The sequence below is a fragment of the Arvicola amphibius genome, chromosome 5 (genome assembly GCF_903992535.2).
Source record: "Arvicola amphibius chromosome 5, mArvAmp1.2, whole genome shotgun sequence".
NCBI classification, from domain to species: Eukaryota; Metazoa; Chordata; class Mammalia; order Rodentia; family Cricetidae; genus Arvicola; species Arvicola amphibius.
The window spans coordinates 82,964,813-82,980,110 of record NC_052051.1 but is presented as its reverse complement, the minus strand read 5'-3'; the positions used below and the strand labels follow the sequence as shown (position 1 = coordinate 82,980,110).

The 15,298-nt window shown below is 47.2% G+C and overlaps 1 protein-coding gene across 23 annotated transcripts in view; it reads left to right on the top strand.

The window, feature by feature from the left end:
• Positions 1-12,287, top strand: part of Phf21a (PHD finger protein 21A) — a 160,732-nt gene extending 148,445 nt beyond the window's left edge. For 18 of the 23 annotated variants that reach the window (XM_038329320.1, XM_038329308.1, XM_038329315.1 and 15 more), the window contains 8 exons: positions 198-249; positions 879-958; positions 1,391-1,451; positions 3,479-3,738; positions 8,345-8,500; positions 10,227-10,302; positions 10,632-10,735; positions 11,518-12,287. In XM_038329320.1, coding sequence (XP_038185248.1) covers positions 198-249; positions 879-958; positions 1,391-1,451; positions 3,479-3,738; positions 8,345-8,500; positions 10,227-10,302; positions 10,632-10,735; positions 11,518-11,772 — 1,044 coding nt within the window. In that variant the 3' untranslated portion in view covers positions 11,773-12,287. The remainder of the gene's footprint in view (positions 1-197; positions 250-878; positions 959-1,390; positions 1,452-3,478; positions 3,739-8,344; positions 8,501-10,226; positions 10,303-10,631; positions 10,736-11,517) is intronic. The other 5 variants (XM_038329330.1, XM_038329327.1, XM_038329331.1 and 2 more) reach the window with 3 other exon arrangements.
• Positions 12,288-15,298: the final 3,011 nt, after the last annotated feature.

Sequence of the window (15,298 nt, the reverse complement as noted above, 5' to 3'; positions counted from 1 at the left end):
GCATCTCCACTATGGGTACTTTTTAAGAGGATTCTCTGGGCAAAAGAGCCAGACAGCAGTCAGTCCAGATGCTGATGTGTGACTTCACAAAAGTGGGAAGTATTGGCCCTTATCAGAACAGAAAGCCTCCGTGGTGGCAGCTTTCCTGCTCTCTGAGATCCCACACTGAAATAGATTCTTTTGTTTCTCTGCCACAGAAACTTGCCTTCATGGTGTCTCTAGGGTTGGTAACACATGACCATCTAGAAGGTAAGAGAAGATATTCTCCACATGTCTTTTTCCTAGCTTTGTTCCTAAAAGTGATGTTTGTGTGAATTCCTAGAGCACAGAGTATTAGTCAACCAGTATGGACTGGATTTCCATACTATCCAGGCCCCCCTCCTCATGGTGCCATTCACACTCCTGTCCTGGGAAGCTCCCCAGCTTCCTGAGTGAAGGTGGCTCCTGCTTTTGTCTCAGCGCAGTACCAAGTGCTCCTTTGACAAGTCCTTGTCTCTGCCTCCCAGCGGCTGTCTGTCAGGACCCGAGGGCAGTGACAAAGCTCCATGACCCTTGTTGTTTAGTTCAGGGTGGTGAACTTTTGTTGGTAGTCTGTAGATGCAGCTCACGCAGACCTGTGTGCACAACAGTCTAAAATTCAGTGAGAATGGCTGTCTGCAAATGTGGCCATCAGTGCTCTTATTCACAAAGCAGTGCTCTGAAGGGCCCTGGCCCTACCTGCTGAGAGGCTCAAGCAATGTGCCTGCTCCAGTGGAGGCCTTGGTAAGACAAATCCTCGCCCTGCTCCTTATTGGTTGCAGGAAACCCAGCACATTAAATAGTGACCTGTTCCTTACCTTCTTTGTTCCTATCTTCTAACGAAGCCTTTTCTTCCCAAGAAATCCAAAGCAAGAGGCAGGAGCGAAAGAGAAGAACAACAGCGAACCCGGTGTACAGCGGGGCCGTCTTTGAGCCAGAGGTACTCCAGCCAGCACGGGCCCTCCTCGTGCTCTGGCTTCATCTGTGACTTAGCCCCTCCCACTGAGAGCCTGCAAAGAGCAGCACGGCTGTACTCAGCTCCTTCAGCTCTGCCAAGCCATAGATAGGCTTCTCTCTGCTCCTAACTCCAGTGTGTTATCCATCACTGCTTGCCTCTTAAGGTTTTGTTTTGCTAAGTGTGAGTAGATACAATCCTATGTTTTTGTTCATCCTGACTTGACTACAACTGTCATGGAGCAGAGACAGGCCCCTTTGTAGTATTCTCTCAGAGTCAAATACATATAATAAAATACATTAGTGCTGAGACCTTGATATGATTGGCACAGACTGGTTAGCATGTGGTAGACATGTTTGTGGTGTTCTTGATAGCCATGGTATTCAATAGTCACCTCTCTCTCTTAACTCTCTAAAGCGTAAGAAGAGCGCAGTCACTTACCTTAACAGCACAATGCATCCTGGGACGCGGAAGAGAGGTGAGTTCCTTTTAAAAACCCTGTCTTGCTTCTGCCTCTGCTTTCTGTGTTGTTTTCTTTTTCTCCTACCTTCCTCTTTTCCATTGTCTTAGAACCTAGCTCCTCTAGCCTTGAAAATAGTTTTTGTTGTTTCCTGAGAACATGGAGGAAAAGAGAGATCTCTTAGTGCTCTGAGCACAGGGCTAAAAACTGACTTTTCAAGTCCTGGCTAAGCTGGCTCAGAATGGCTTAATGCAGCCTTTCTGCCCCAAGCATAGTAGACCATCCATGAATAGCTCAGTGATCAGAACACCTGCTGCCGCCTAGGCCTTCCTAATAGTGTTTCCTCTTGTCAGTGAGCGTAGAACAGGACTGAGTTTCTGTGATCTGCAGAGAACTCAGAATCTTCTATCATGAGCATCTCCAGCTAAGGAAGAAAAGATGCTGGGAAAACTCCTCACACGCTATTCCCATCTTCCAGCCCAAAACAGCAGCAACTCCCATCACGCGGGTCTAAATAGGTCTTCATAACTCAGGCTTTGACTCATAAACAAGGTACTGAAATCACCATCTGATGTTAGTAATATATCCCAAGATCCCTTTCTCCATGTGGTAATGTGCCCCTGAGTTGCAGTTGCAGGCTGGAAAGGTTGCCGAGTGAGTGGTCCTTGAGCAAACACTCAGACTCTCAGAGCCTTTGGAGACTTTGGAGGTCACCCTGACCTTTGTGTGCCTTGGACAGAGCTACCAATGTGCCATTATATTCCTGAGGCACAGCCAGCCTCAGTGACATGTGCAATCTTTCATCAGTCCTGTCCTGCAAGTAACCAACCCATCTAGATGGAAAACCCTTAAGTTACTGCTTTGTACCAGCTCCTGGGCCACAGTCATAGTTACTTTTTGGCTTTGTGGTCAGCTATTTTTTAGTGACCACACAGTTCTCAGATAAGAGGTCCCCAGCCAGTGCCCTCAATTAATAGTCCTGCTGAGAGGTAGTATCTGCTTAGAGAAGAGGGGTTAAATAAGCCAGAAAGATCAGAGGCTAAAGCCTGCATTCGCGGTGCTTTGAACATGTCTTGCATGGATAAGTGAAGAGGATTTGTTGTCAGTTTGCTTCCCACAGCACTAGGTTCTTTAGGAAAGGACCAGTCAAATCTGTCTTTGTAACACACGCTGTCTGCCTGACACAGGCAGCGCTTCTGTGGCATCTGCATGACCCTGACATCAGCCTTCACCAGTGCTCGTAGGCAGATGAGTGCCTTTTCCTGACTTTGGTGGGTTGGTTTGTAGTCAGGATCACTGGCAGCTCTCAGGAGATGTAGGTGCATGGTGAGAGGGACAGCCCTAGACTGCCCATGACCCTGCGCTCTGCTTTTTTAGACTGCTTGTAGATTGCTCCCGACTGGACCTTTCACAAAAATGCCCCATTCTGTTCTTAAACATGCAGTCCTTGCATGTTGATGGTGTGAAGCAGCAAAACTGATTGATACCCGAGGCTGGGAACCTGTGAATTCACTGGTCCTCTTACATTCCAGCTGTTCCTAGAAACTCCCTCCCAGAGGTGCTGACAGCAGGGCCAGAACAGTTGACTGGAATTCTGCCTCTTCACATTGCCTTCCTCCACTCTTGCCAACTGTAAAGTTATAAACTGTTCACAACAGAGACATGGAAAAGCAGAAATGCTGAATAAATCCATTCACGAGAACAGAAGATAGTTAGGAGTGCCGGCAGGAAAATCCTTAGTGACTAATGCATGAAACACATGAAAGATAAACTCTGTTCTGGCTTCAGGCTCTTTTGTTTCTTGAAACCTGGGCCCTCCTGTTAGAAACCTCAGACTGTGATCGTCCAGGACCGGTCATGCTCTGCCGAGATGGCATCTCTTTACAGATGCATCACCTTTTACCACTCTCTGAGGCGCCCTTCTCCCCTCTTCTCTTAGAGTTCGTGTAGTTGTTTCTAATGGCATTGAAATCTTTGCTTCTTTTCCTTTCTCTGGCCTGTGTATTAACCTTCTGTCTGCTACCTCACTTCCTTTCCCATGCTAGCCAATGAGGAACACTGGCCAAAGGTATGTAAGAACCATTTTCCCCCTGTCTTTCCCTCCCCCTTTTCCCCTTTTGTTCCCTTCTCTTGGTATATAGGTCGTCCTCCAAAATACAATGCAGTGCTGGGGTTTGGAGCCCTTACCCCAACATCCCCCCAATCCAGTCATCCCGACTCCCCTGAAAATGAAAAGACAGAGACCACATTCACTTTCCCTGCACCTGTGCAGCCTGTGTCCCTGCCCAGCCCCACCTCCACAGACGTAAGTAACTCGGGGGCCTGCACTCTCTCTGAGAGCTCACCTGGGAAAGCCATTGTCCTGTACTGTCTCCTCGCCAGCCCTGGAACAACAATAGACCCTGCATGCTGCCTGCATACCATGCCAGGCAGCTTTCTTCTGGGATCCCAGCTGTTTCTTGTCCTTGAGAGTCATGTTCACATAAATCCAGGGATCCCAGGGTTTAAGAGTCTGGGTTTATCAGCTGTGAATGAACTCTCAGAGGAGGGTGGGAGCATGGATTTCTAAGTTGAGAGTTCTCTGTCACTGGTGCACTGGAGAGAGCATGAGCAGAGCGGATGTGTCTAGCAGCCCTGCTGGTGTGTTAGGCGCACCTCTAGAAGTGCAGTGTTTTCTGTTTGGGGGAGCTGATCAGAAGCAGGTTCCAGCAGCAAGTTCACTCAGCAGATCCTCACTGAATCCTGTTCTGCTGAGCGAGTGCTGCTCATTAAGCTGCGGATACAGCAAGGAACAAACCAAGCAAAATATAAGCACTGGGGGCTTGTGTTCTGTAGGAAGAGGTAGGCAACAAGGGAACAAATATGTAACCCATTAGGCAGAGATGAGCACCAGGAGGAGAAGTGGAACAGTAGTGTCTTCCTTTACATGCTTGGACCCACATACATGTGCAAACATGTACACATGTGCACACTTCTTTGTTTTTAGAAATTATGAGAACTTAACATTGCTTACATCTGATCATGTAATACTCAGTTTATATTCCAGTTTTTTCACTTGTCCCAGTAATTGCCTTTGTCTAAGATCACTCTTGGCACTTATTTCCCTGGTTGAATTTCTTTACCCTCCTTTATTCTGAAACAGTTTCTTAAGCCATCTTTTTTTTTAATTAAAATCTATTCATTTAGAGTATGTGTATCTGTGTCTTTATGTATGCACCCATGCCGTGCATTTATGTGGAGGTCAGAGAACAGCTTTGGGGAGTCAGTCCTCTCCTTCCACTTTGTGGGTCCCTGGTATTGAACTCAGAACATCAGGCTTGGTGACAAGTGCACTTGTCCACTGAGCTGTCTGACCAGGCCCCCTAGCCTCCACTGGACTATGTGCAAGAATAGACTGAAGTATGCATTCTCGAAGGCACCTAGAGTCAGGATGACAGGTTGTGTATCACAGCCAGAGGCATGTGACGTCAGCCAGGTTCCTCTCTTGAGATGATCCCCATTGGATTTTTTTTTTCACTTGTAAAGTCTGTTTTCATTCTGGTTAGAGATAGCATTGAATCCGTAAGTATCTAGTAGTTTTCTAACAGACTTATTAACCAAAGACTTAAGCCTCCTTGGAAGGTTCCTGGTGCTTATAGTACCAGCTGGATTTTGAAAGGAGCACTGCAGAGAGAGGTACATTAGGAAGGGTGGAATGAAGCAGAGAGGCCATTAAGAAGGCTGCTGTGGTGGTCCAGGCAAGAGATAATGACACATAGTCCTGATGGAGTGGTAGGTGCAGAAATGGAGAAAAGTGGCCAGTTCTGTTTGTATTTTGAAGATTTGGGTGGATTAAATTGAATAATGAGAAAAAGAGAATTATCAAGGATAAATCTAAAGTTCATGGCCTAAACAACCGGAAGGCTGAAGATGACAAGAGGAGTAGGCCTGCAGTAACAGAACAAGAACTTTTTTGTCCATGTCCTCATCGCTTAGGAACTGCGGGGCTTGTGTTAACCATCTTCCGGTGAAGTGTTCCTTGCAGTCGAAGGCTCTCTTGACTTACTAATGGCACAGTCCTCTCCGCAAGAATGCCACCTGAAGCCCTGAGTTAGAATTCTGGAGGCAGCAAAGTACTGGGGTCATAGGAGACCCAGAAGGTTCCATTCCTGCTGTAGCTGGTGCTACAGACTCGTCCTGTTCTAAAGAGTTGGCATTCGTCCATCCTTCCTACCCTTTGGCCCTGGGAACTGATGCAGGTTTTCTAGCTGTCAGGCTAACGTGCACCTGGAGTCCCTGCCAGAAACCATGTTTGCCGATATCAAAGACTGTTCCAGCTTTTCCCCAGTCCAGGTGTGACCAAAGAAACCAGCACTCACTGACTCCCTGTGCCTGGTGCACAGTGCTGGGGGAGGTGACTTTCTTATACCCTGTGCCTTGGTCTGGGTTCTTTTGTTGAGTCTATGCTTTTCTTTTACAGCCTAGACCTAAAGGTTCTGGCCAAATCACAAACTAAAAGCTTTTTACCAGATTTCATCTTAAAGCACAAACATAGTTCTTTGCAGAAATCTAAAGACAAAATAATGCTTTTCTGAAACCACTAAAAATATTGAGAATTTCCTGAGTTAAACCCAGTGGGATACATTTTTTTTTTTTTTAGAGATAATTGACTTCTACTTTTACAGCACCCAACAGCAGCTGTGATTAAATCAACACACAGGGTTCTGTGCTTGCTGCTGGGTAGCATAAGCCTCGACATTAATTAGACAATAACAGTTGAGAGCCAAGCATTTCCTGGGAATCAATAACCATCTAGAAGGACTTGGTAATACAAGACCCAGCCAAAAAGTAATCCTCAGGATGTACCTTGTTGATGCTGTCATTTTCATGGGAAGGGAAGATATGTTTACTAATTATAAATTTTTAGCATGCAGCGAAGCTGGAGTTGGTAGAGGCCGCATGTCCTCAGCAATGTCACAGCCAGGCATATTCCAGCTGAAGTTTGCTCATGACCTATCACCAGAGTTAAGCCTGTTGAGCTCCACTCTTTAGGCAAAGACTGACGTTGATGGATGAACTGTCCCTGTATTTTATATTCATTCTGACATACTTGGAATTTTATATTTAAACTGTTAGTCTAGATAGAGCAGTTCTCAAAATTTGGTCTAGAGTCGCTGGCGCTTTTTAGGGATATATAAAGCAAAAATTGTTTACAAAGCACTACTAATGTATCAGGTACCATCCTCACCCTCTTCCTCAGAACTAGATAGGATTTCCAGATACAACATCCCATGTGATATGGTGGGTGTTTAATGCTTCTTTGTGTTCTTAAGTTTTGTTTCAGTGTACTGTTGCTATAACTTTCTATGATTCTGTAATTAACGCAGAGGTCCTCAATGACTTTCAGTACATAGAAATTCTAATACTTGGGGGCTGGAGAGATGGCTCCGGGGTTAAAAGCACTGCCTGCTGTTCCAGAGGTCCTGAGTTCAATTCCCAGCAACCACATGGTGGCTCACAACCATCTGTAGTAAGAGCTGGTATCCCCTTCTGGCCTGCAGAACACTGTATACATAATGAATAAATAAATCTTTAAAAAAAAAATCTAACACTTGGGCTGGAGAGATGGCTGCTCTTCCAGAGGACCTGGGTTCATTTTCAAGCACCCACATGGCAGCTCACAACTGTCTATAACTACAATTCCAGAGGATCCAACAACATCACAAAGACTTAAAGACATACATGTAGGCAAAACACCAATGGACATAAAATAATAATAAATTACAAAAAAGAAAGAAATCCTGACACTCAAACACTAGCTACTTCTACTGTATTGTATGTAAATATGAAATGTGAAAGATGGAACTGGAGAGATACATGGACATGTGCACACGCACGTACATGTGCACACAAAGGGCAGTTTCCTGCAGAGAGAAACAGTTTGACTGGGAAAATGCATTCCCTCAGTGGTGTGGTGGCGGAGGAGGGACTTGGCATCACTCTCCGTCTTTCTGCTTCTCTGTAGTACTATGGAAGACTTTCTAGCAGAGTGCCCCGGACATCTTAAAGCAGTGTCCTCCAGCCTGTCCCCTCAGGTTTCCTTTCCCTGTTATCCTAATCCATGGGTGGATTCTCATCCACACAACAGATTGCGCATCAGCTTGCTGAAACACACCTCTTCAAAAACTCTTGGTTTATTTTCCCCTGTGTTCTTCCCTCCAGATTTTAAGTAGACCTGCCATGTTTTGGTTTGATGGTGCATTCTGTTCTGAGTGCCCCAGATGCACCGAGCACTGTAGAGGGCACTGGGGCTGCCTGTCTTCCCCACTAGTGAAGTGTTTGCTGCTCAACAGACCTCCCACTGGATGGTCTGTTGAGCAGCAAATGCCAGTGCTACAGAGCATCATTGGCTGCTACTGTGGCTTCCCCAGTCCCACATTAGAAGCTTCTGTAAGGTTTCTGCTCCTGGCTCACTGTACTTTGCCCACGTAAGCAAGAAGTTGAGATTATTGTATGCTTGTGTTTCCAAATTCTTCTTAAACTCCCCCAGATGGCAGATAATAAACGCCACTCCTGTCATAGTGTGAATGGCTTTGTCAGTGATTTTTGTCATTGGAGGTGCCAACTCGTTACCTAAGCCATTGATTTGGGCCCAGAGCTGTAAACTCTGACTTATAAGGTTAAATTCTCAGTCTGAATTTGTAAAAGTCCTTAATGTTTCAATTTCAACTTAAATTGCCAACCCATAAGCTGAGATCTGTGGAGCAGGCAGGGTCTGTGCTATTGATGATCCCTGCTTTCATACACCGATGTGTTGGAGCCTGTCTCTGGGCCATCAGCTCGCTGTCGAAAACACATGTGTGCAATCACAGTGTGCAAGGTGACACAGTTCTTCCTTGTCATTTTTCTTACCCTTCCTCTCCATCTCACAGGGTGATATCCATGAAGATTTTTGCAGTGTTTGCAGAAAGAGTGGCCAGTTACTGATGTGTGATACGTGTTCCCGCGTGTATCATCTGGATTGCTTAGAACCGCCTCTAAAAACAATTCCCAAGGGCATGTGGATCTGCCCCAGATGTCAGGACCAGGTACTGGGCGTGGGCCGAGGAAGAGAAGGGCAGTGGCATGGAAATTCCTCTCCCCCATTCTGGGGAATAGGCTTCTCTTCTCTTTTTTTGGTTATTGTTCTGTAGGTCCCATCCTCCTAGTTCATGGCACAGCATGCAGACACACAGCAGAGCCTTTGTTCACTCACAGGCTCCCTAAGATGTGAATCGCCTCCTTCAATGAGAAATGACTTCTTCCCTTTGAAATCCAGACCCTCCGCCCCGCATGGTGGCACATAACTATAATTCTAGCATTTGAGGGGCTAAGCTTAGAGCTTTACAAGTTCAAGAGCAGCCTGAGCTGCATAGTAAGACTACCACACACACACACACAAAAAAAAAAAAAGGAAAATAGAACAAAAATAAGTTAAGATCCTTAAAAGCTCATTCTTGGCCGAGTCTGGTTGTGCACACCTTAAGTCCCAGCAGTTGGGAAGCTGAGACTGGTGGATCTCTGAGTTTGAGCCAGCCTGGTATACATAATATCTCACTTTCCTAGTCAAGCCAGGGCTACAAAGTGAGATACTATATAAAAAATAAATAACCTGTCTCGAAAAATCAAAAAATAAATAAATAAATAAATAAACCAAAATAAATAAAACCTGATTTCCAAATTTTGGGGGGGAGGGTGGGTATGTTTCTTTTGTAATGCTGGGACCCAAACCCAGGGCCTTGTGAATACTACGTAAGCTCTCTGTTGAGCTGCATCTTAAGTCCATTGCATTGAGACAAGATCTCTCTCTCTCTCTCTCTCTCTCTCTCTCTCTCTCTCTCTCTCTCTCTCTTCCCCCTATCTCGCCCCGGCTGGCATTGAATGTGTAATCTCCCGAAGTGCTGGGCCTACATGTATGACCACGCCTGTCTTGGCCCTCATCCCATCAGCTCCAGTGTAGTCAGGGTGCCCTTCACCTGCTCTCTTCTCTTCTCTCATGCGGTCCTCCTGACTTCAGGATTTAGAACTGTATTCACCTACTTGGAGAAGGTGTTTTTGAGGGACATAACAAAACTAAATTTGGAACAAACAGCCCATGCGAGCTCAAAGGCAGACTTGCCTGAGGGGACTGCATCGTGCTAGCATCGTACCAGCCTCCAGCTCCATGCTGTTGGTTCTGGCTCTAGGGTGGTTGGAGTTATGTGGTTTTGTTTTCTTGGTTGAATGGATGTTTTTATTTTTGCTTTTGTTTTGAACCAGGGTCTCACTGTATAGCCCTGGCTGACCTGGAACTCTCTATGTAAACCAGGTAGACCTCAGACTCACAGAGATCCACCTGCATCTTCCTCCTGAGTACTGGGATTTAAGGTGTACTCTCCCATTTCCCAGCTCATGTGGTCTTTTTTATATTTCTATGTATTCGTTTTATGTGTATCTGTGTTTTATCTGCTTGTGTATCTGTGCACCGTGTCCTCAGAGACCAAAAGAGGGTGTCAAATATCCTGGGGCTGGAGTTACAGACAATTGTGAGCTGCCATGTGGGTGCTGGAATTTGAACCCGGTATGTCTGGAAGAATAGCCAGTGCTCTTAACCACTTCGCCATCTCTCTAGCCCCTCACATGACTTTGAAAAAGATACAGGGATGCTCCCAGGTCTCTACCTTTTCCTTGACTTTGGGCAATCTATCCACAAGCCTCTCTGAGTCTTGTCTATAACCAGACACTGGTGCTTGCTGTTACCTTGGTTCTCAAGGGAGAATTCTAAACTCTTTTCAGATGCTGAAGAAGGAAGAAGCAATTCCATGGCCTGGAACTTTAGCCATTGTTCATTCTTATATTGCCTACAAAGCAGGTAAGGTCTGCCTTTCCAGAAGAAAATGCTACTAGAGGGTGATGTTGGTTTTGTTTTCAAAGGAAAATAAAAATGCTTTATTGAGTGAAGTTGAAGGTGTTTGAACCACCTTTTCAGACGGAAACTGTGAAGTGTGGTTCCGTACCTGTGTAAAACCTGGCCCAGTCCACCAAGGCCAGCATACACTGAAGAAAGAAAAGTCCAGGTGGTCAGGTTCTGTGTCCTGGCTGTGTGACCGAGGGGCACTTTCAGGGTGGGTGTCTGGTGAACACCCAAACCAGGTAAGCTTTTCAAAGAACTGATCATTTAAAACCTATTTTCTCCCCCAGCAAAAGAAGAGGAGAAACAGAAGCTACTTAAGTGGAGTTCAGATTTAAAACAGGAGCGAGAGCAACTAGAGCAGAAGGTGAAAGAGCTCAGCAGTTCTATAAGTGTAAGCCACATTCCGTCCTGGGTCCAGTCCTTGTGTGTACTAGTGACCAGCGTAGGCAGCTGGGTGTCTGCCTTTTGAGTTAATGTACAGCGCTCAGGAGCCATGGCCACATGGCACGGGACACCTCGCCCAGCTCTGAGGTCCTGTGGCTGCTGTCTGATGGGTTTTCAGTCTCCGTGAGTAGCGGCAGCACCATTGGAGCAGCACCCAGTGCCTGTGCAGTTTTGATTGCTTTGGAGGAACATAGAGCCTCTCCTGACCCTGGGAAGACCTGGGCCCCCTTGAGTGACTCTTTTAGAGACCTAATTTACTGGACTAAGGGAAGGACTACCAGCTGGTAACCCAAAATGACCAAACCAAACCAAAACGACCTGGTTCACTGACCAGAGTCTTTTGACCTTGGGTCTCAGGACTCTTAAACATGACTGCCATCCAGGCCCTACCTCTAAATTACGAGTGAGTAAATGATCTTCCAGGGACCTCAAGTCAATTCCTGTGTCTCTCACTGGCATTTTAACCACCTATGAACATGGCAGAAACATGCTTCAGGGCAGTTTTTGTGGTGAATTTTTCATAGTATCTTTGTAAGCTCTAGTGTCCAATAGTTGGCTTTCACCCTACCCATTGACCCCCCCCCCAACCTTTCACATCCTCCTTTGATAATGTCTGCCCATAACAGGTGGAACAGCAGAAGTTGTGGGGTGCACACCAGTGCACAGGGGTTGGTTTGTGGGGTCACTGGGCCCAGGCGGCTGAGTGTCCATCCTTGTGATTGGCTGCAGAAATGTATGGAGATGAAGAATAGCATCCTGGCCCGGCAGAAGGAGATGCGCAGCTCCTTAGACAAGGTGAAACAGCTCATCCGCCTCATCCATGGCATCGACCTCTCCAAACCTGTAGACTCTGAGGCCACCGTGGGGGCCCTCTCCAATGGCCCAGACTGCACCCCCCCTACCAACGCCGCCTCCACACCTGCCCCCTCCCCCTCCTCACAGAGCTGCACAGCGAACTGTAACCAGGGGGAAGAGACTAAATAACAGAGCCCTCGAGGAGATGCCACAGTCTCGGTGGTGGTGAGGAGACTCTAGAGAAGCAAAGCCGGAGTTCTTCTGGAAAGTGCAGAATTCTTTTGGTTCTTTGGTTCCAGAGAGAGAAGATGCTTGTGCCAGGTGCACCGAGTTTGCCAATTGATTCTTCTTATTCTGTGTACATGCGAAGACTGGACCACGTTACATGAGATAGTGCCAGCTGGAGGTTCTTTGCCAGCACCATGCCAAGTGAAATAATATATTTACTCTCTCTATTATACACCAGTGTGTGCCTGCAGCAGCCTCCACAGCCACGGCGGGTTTCTTTTTGTTTTGTTGGGTGGGGAGCAGGGACGGGCAGAGGGAGGAGAGCAGGTTTCAGATCTTTACTGGGAGCCGTTTGTTTAGGTAGAAAAGACAAGTCCAAAGAGTGTGTGGGCTTTCCTGTTCCTAAACTTTCACTACCATAAAACAAAAAAAAAAAAAAAAAGAAGAAAAAAAGAAGAAAAAACGGAAATAGAGGTTTAACTAACCCAGTGCCCGGAGGAGGGCCAGGGAAGGCTGGGGGGGAGCAAGGGTGGGAAAGTATATGACATAAGCAGTATTTAATGTTTCTGGAGTGGGCCTAGTACCAGGAGAGCCTAGGTCCCCTCCCCAGCTCCGCTCTCTCCCACAGCCTCCAGCAGCCTCTTCCTTCCTTCTGCTCAGTGTAGTGCACAGCCCCAGGTGGTCCCCAGGCCTTGCTGAAGCAGGGAAGGGAAGGTGTGTGTGGTCCAGGGAGAAAGGCGGATCAAAGGTTTTACTTGAAAACAAGCTCCATCCTTTTTCTATATTTATAAGAAGAGAAGGTTCTGAGCAGAGCAGCAAGACCCAGGTGTGTGGCACGACCAGGTGTGTGTGAGTGGAGACAACCCTTTTCTCTTCTTCGAGCTTTTGTTTCTGTTCTTGTTTTGTTTAAACAACATTTTATTTCATTGTTTATTTTATCTTTTTTGTTTTTGTTTTGTAACAAGAACTAAAATAAGGAATAAAGCAGCTGTTCCCAGGCTGACGTCCTGTTAAGGTAGCAAGACCTTGCATGGTAGAGTAGATGTCATCGTGTCAGTGAGGTCAGTGAGTCTTCGTGGGTCCCGTGTCATCGTCCGGCACTGTTTTGCTTTTGGTTTTGGTTTTTTGGGTTTTTTTGTTTGTTTTGTTTTGTTTTTTTAATGCAAGGGCAAAAAAAATCTTTGTACCTGGGGAAAACAACAGCAACTTGCTTTTTTTAATTAAAAAGGAAAATAAAAGATATTGAGGTCTTCCTAGTGTTACTTAAATTAAGATCAAGGTAAGAAACATTGTAAAAAAAATTACAAAAGTGCTATTTGTTTCCTAAAAACAGTGATTTATATTAAAAAGGTGTCAGAACTGGAGAAAATGCCGTGTAGTTATAATTTTTTAGCACAGAACCTGCTGATCACAATGACATTTTGCTGTGTTTGTGTCTCTAAACTGGTGGGCCAATCGTCAGGATGGCAGGTCCTCCCACCTCCTTTCTCCTCAGACTGTGCTGTCTTTTTGGTACAGGGATCACATCTCCTGTTTGAAGCCAAAATGGAGTGTGCATGGTGTGAGGGCTCCCCACGGTCTGGGACCTTGCTAGAGTGCAGGCTGGTGCCCACCTAAGACCTTCCTTTGGTGCTGCTCTCAGTCTTTCAGCCACCAGCATTACGTATGCCTTGGGGGCACCTTTGGGGGCCTGACCAATGGGGTGGGGTGCAGGCTGCTGCATCAGAATTAAGGGAGGAGATGCCTTGAGGGTCCATATGTCTCAGAGCCTAGGTAGCCTTCAAGCCCATCTTGCATTGAAGAGAGAAGACTGAAGCCCCAGCTGTCCTCTGCCTACCGGCACCAGGGTCAGAGTTCACTCCATTCCACCCACCCACATGCTTCCTGGGTGTCCCTGGGCTAGAATCACTACACTTGCCTTGTTTGGCCTATTGCCTTTTCTTCCTGGAAAACTGAGGTTCTGCAAGACTCTTAGTCGTCTCCCTACAGTGCCACGGGGAAAGTAATTGAGATTCGTGTTGCCACTGGGAACCTGTGTCTATGGTCTGTCCTTGACTGAAGGGGCAGAAGGCCGAGGCTCTGCCCTCAGGTCCACAAGCAGCATCTCTCTGGGGCCCACTAGGCCCCCAAGTCTAGGAATAGCAGGGAAAGGCCCCTTTGCTTCTTCCTTGCCCAGAGCTGGATCCTGACAGTAACTGCAGCAGACAAGGGGTACTTCTGAGAGTGAGCAAGGCCCATCCACACCAGCCATCCATTCCTCTCCCCAGCATTTGAAAAGAGGCGCCCTAGTTTGGCCATGCAGGCCTCTGGCTTCAGGTTGACTGAGGGAAGCAGAAAAGAGCCCTCTTTTCTTATTCAGAAGCTAAGGTGCTAAGTCTAGTTGGAGATGCCTGGACTAGTTGGAGGAATCTTTGGCAGAAGATCAGAGACCAGCAGCAGGCTGATGCCCTGTCTTGGCTCCCCCAACTTCCCAACCCCCTCTTGAACTTGTCTGGGCCCATAGGCTAGGACTTGGCACACAGTTCCTACCTGTGATGGAAAGAGGTTGAGAAGCCATCATCAGCCACTACAGGCCTTTGCCCCAGAAGAGCTGCTTGCTGGTGACCATGCAGGAACTGAGCAGCATAGATTCCTTCTGATAATTGGAAGTGAGCTGCTTGCGTTGATTGCCCTGCTCCAGGCCTCCACGCGGGCCCTACCCCTCCATCTACAGGCCCTTCCCTGTGTCAGCACAGCTCCTTGTCCCCTGTGACCATCTGGGATCCTTCATCTTCCCTTCCCTCTACCTGCACAGCCACATGTGTAAGACCTGCTGGCTTTGGTGGTTGCTTTGGAGGGCCCAGGACTGGGAGTCCCTTTGTCCCCCAGACTAGGTTGGCAGGTGCAGGCTGTAGTGGTCGCCTTTCTTTTTCTGATCCTGCTGTCTTGCCTTCCCCTGCTGACTTCATCATTTCTCATCTCTTCCTTCCTTATCTGTTTGCTGATGGCACCCTTCAGGGAAGACCCCTCTAAAGGCAATCCCTGGATGGACTTACCTATGTGGGGCCTGTCTCTGGAGCCAGTGAAAACCACCAGGCAGCCTTCGGCTAGCCCCTGTCTTGGTGATTGGTATCCTGTAGGGCCACCTCTCTGGCTGCTGCTGCTTCCTGTCTGGAGCCCAACAGGCAGGGTTAAGGGTCATGTGTGCCCAACACTGACCCAGGGTTTCCAGCTGTCTATGTGCATGTACAGCTGCCCCTCCGCCACCTTCCTCTTAGGGCTACTGGAGCCTTCTTGACTCTCACCACCAGCCCCCCCAGCTACACCCTCTAAGTGGTCTCTTCCATTAGGCCCTTCTTAGATATGGACCTCCTCTAACCAAAGGGCTGAACTTTTGAGGACATTCCCTTCCAGGAGCAGGAGTAGAATAGACCAGTGGCCTTCTCTGGGTTCTCCAGAGCCCATGGCTTCTGATGTGTCTTCTGTTGAATGCAGGCGACTTTGCTCT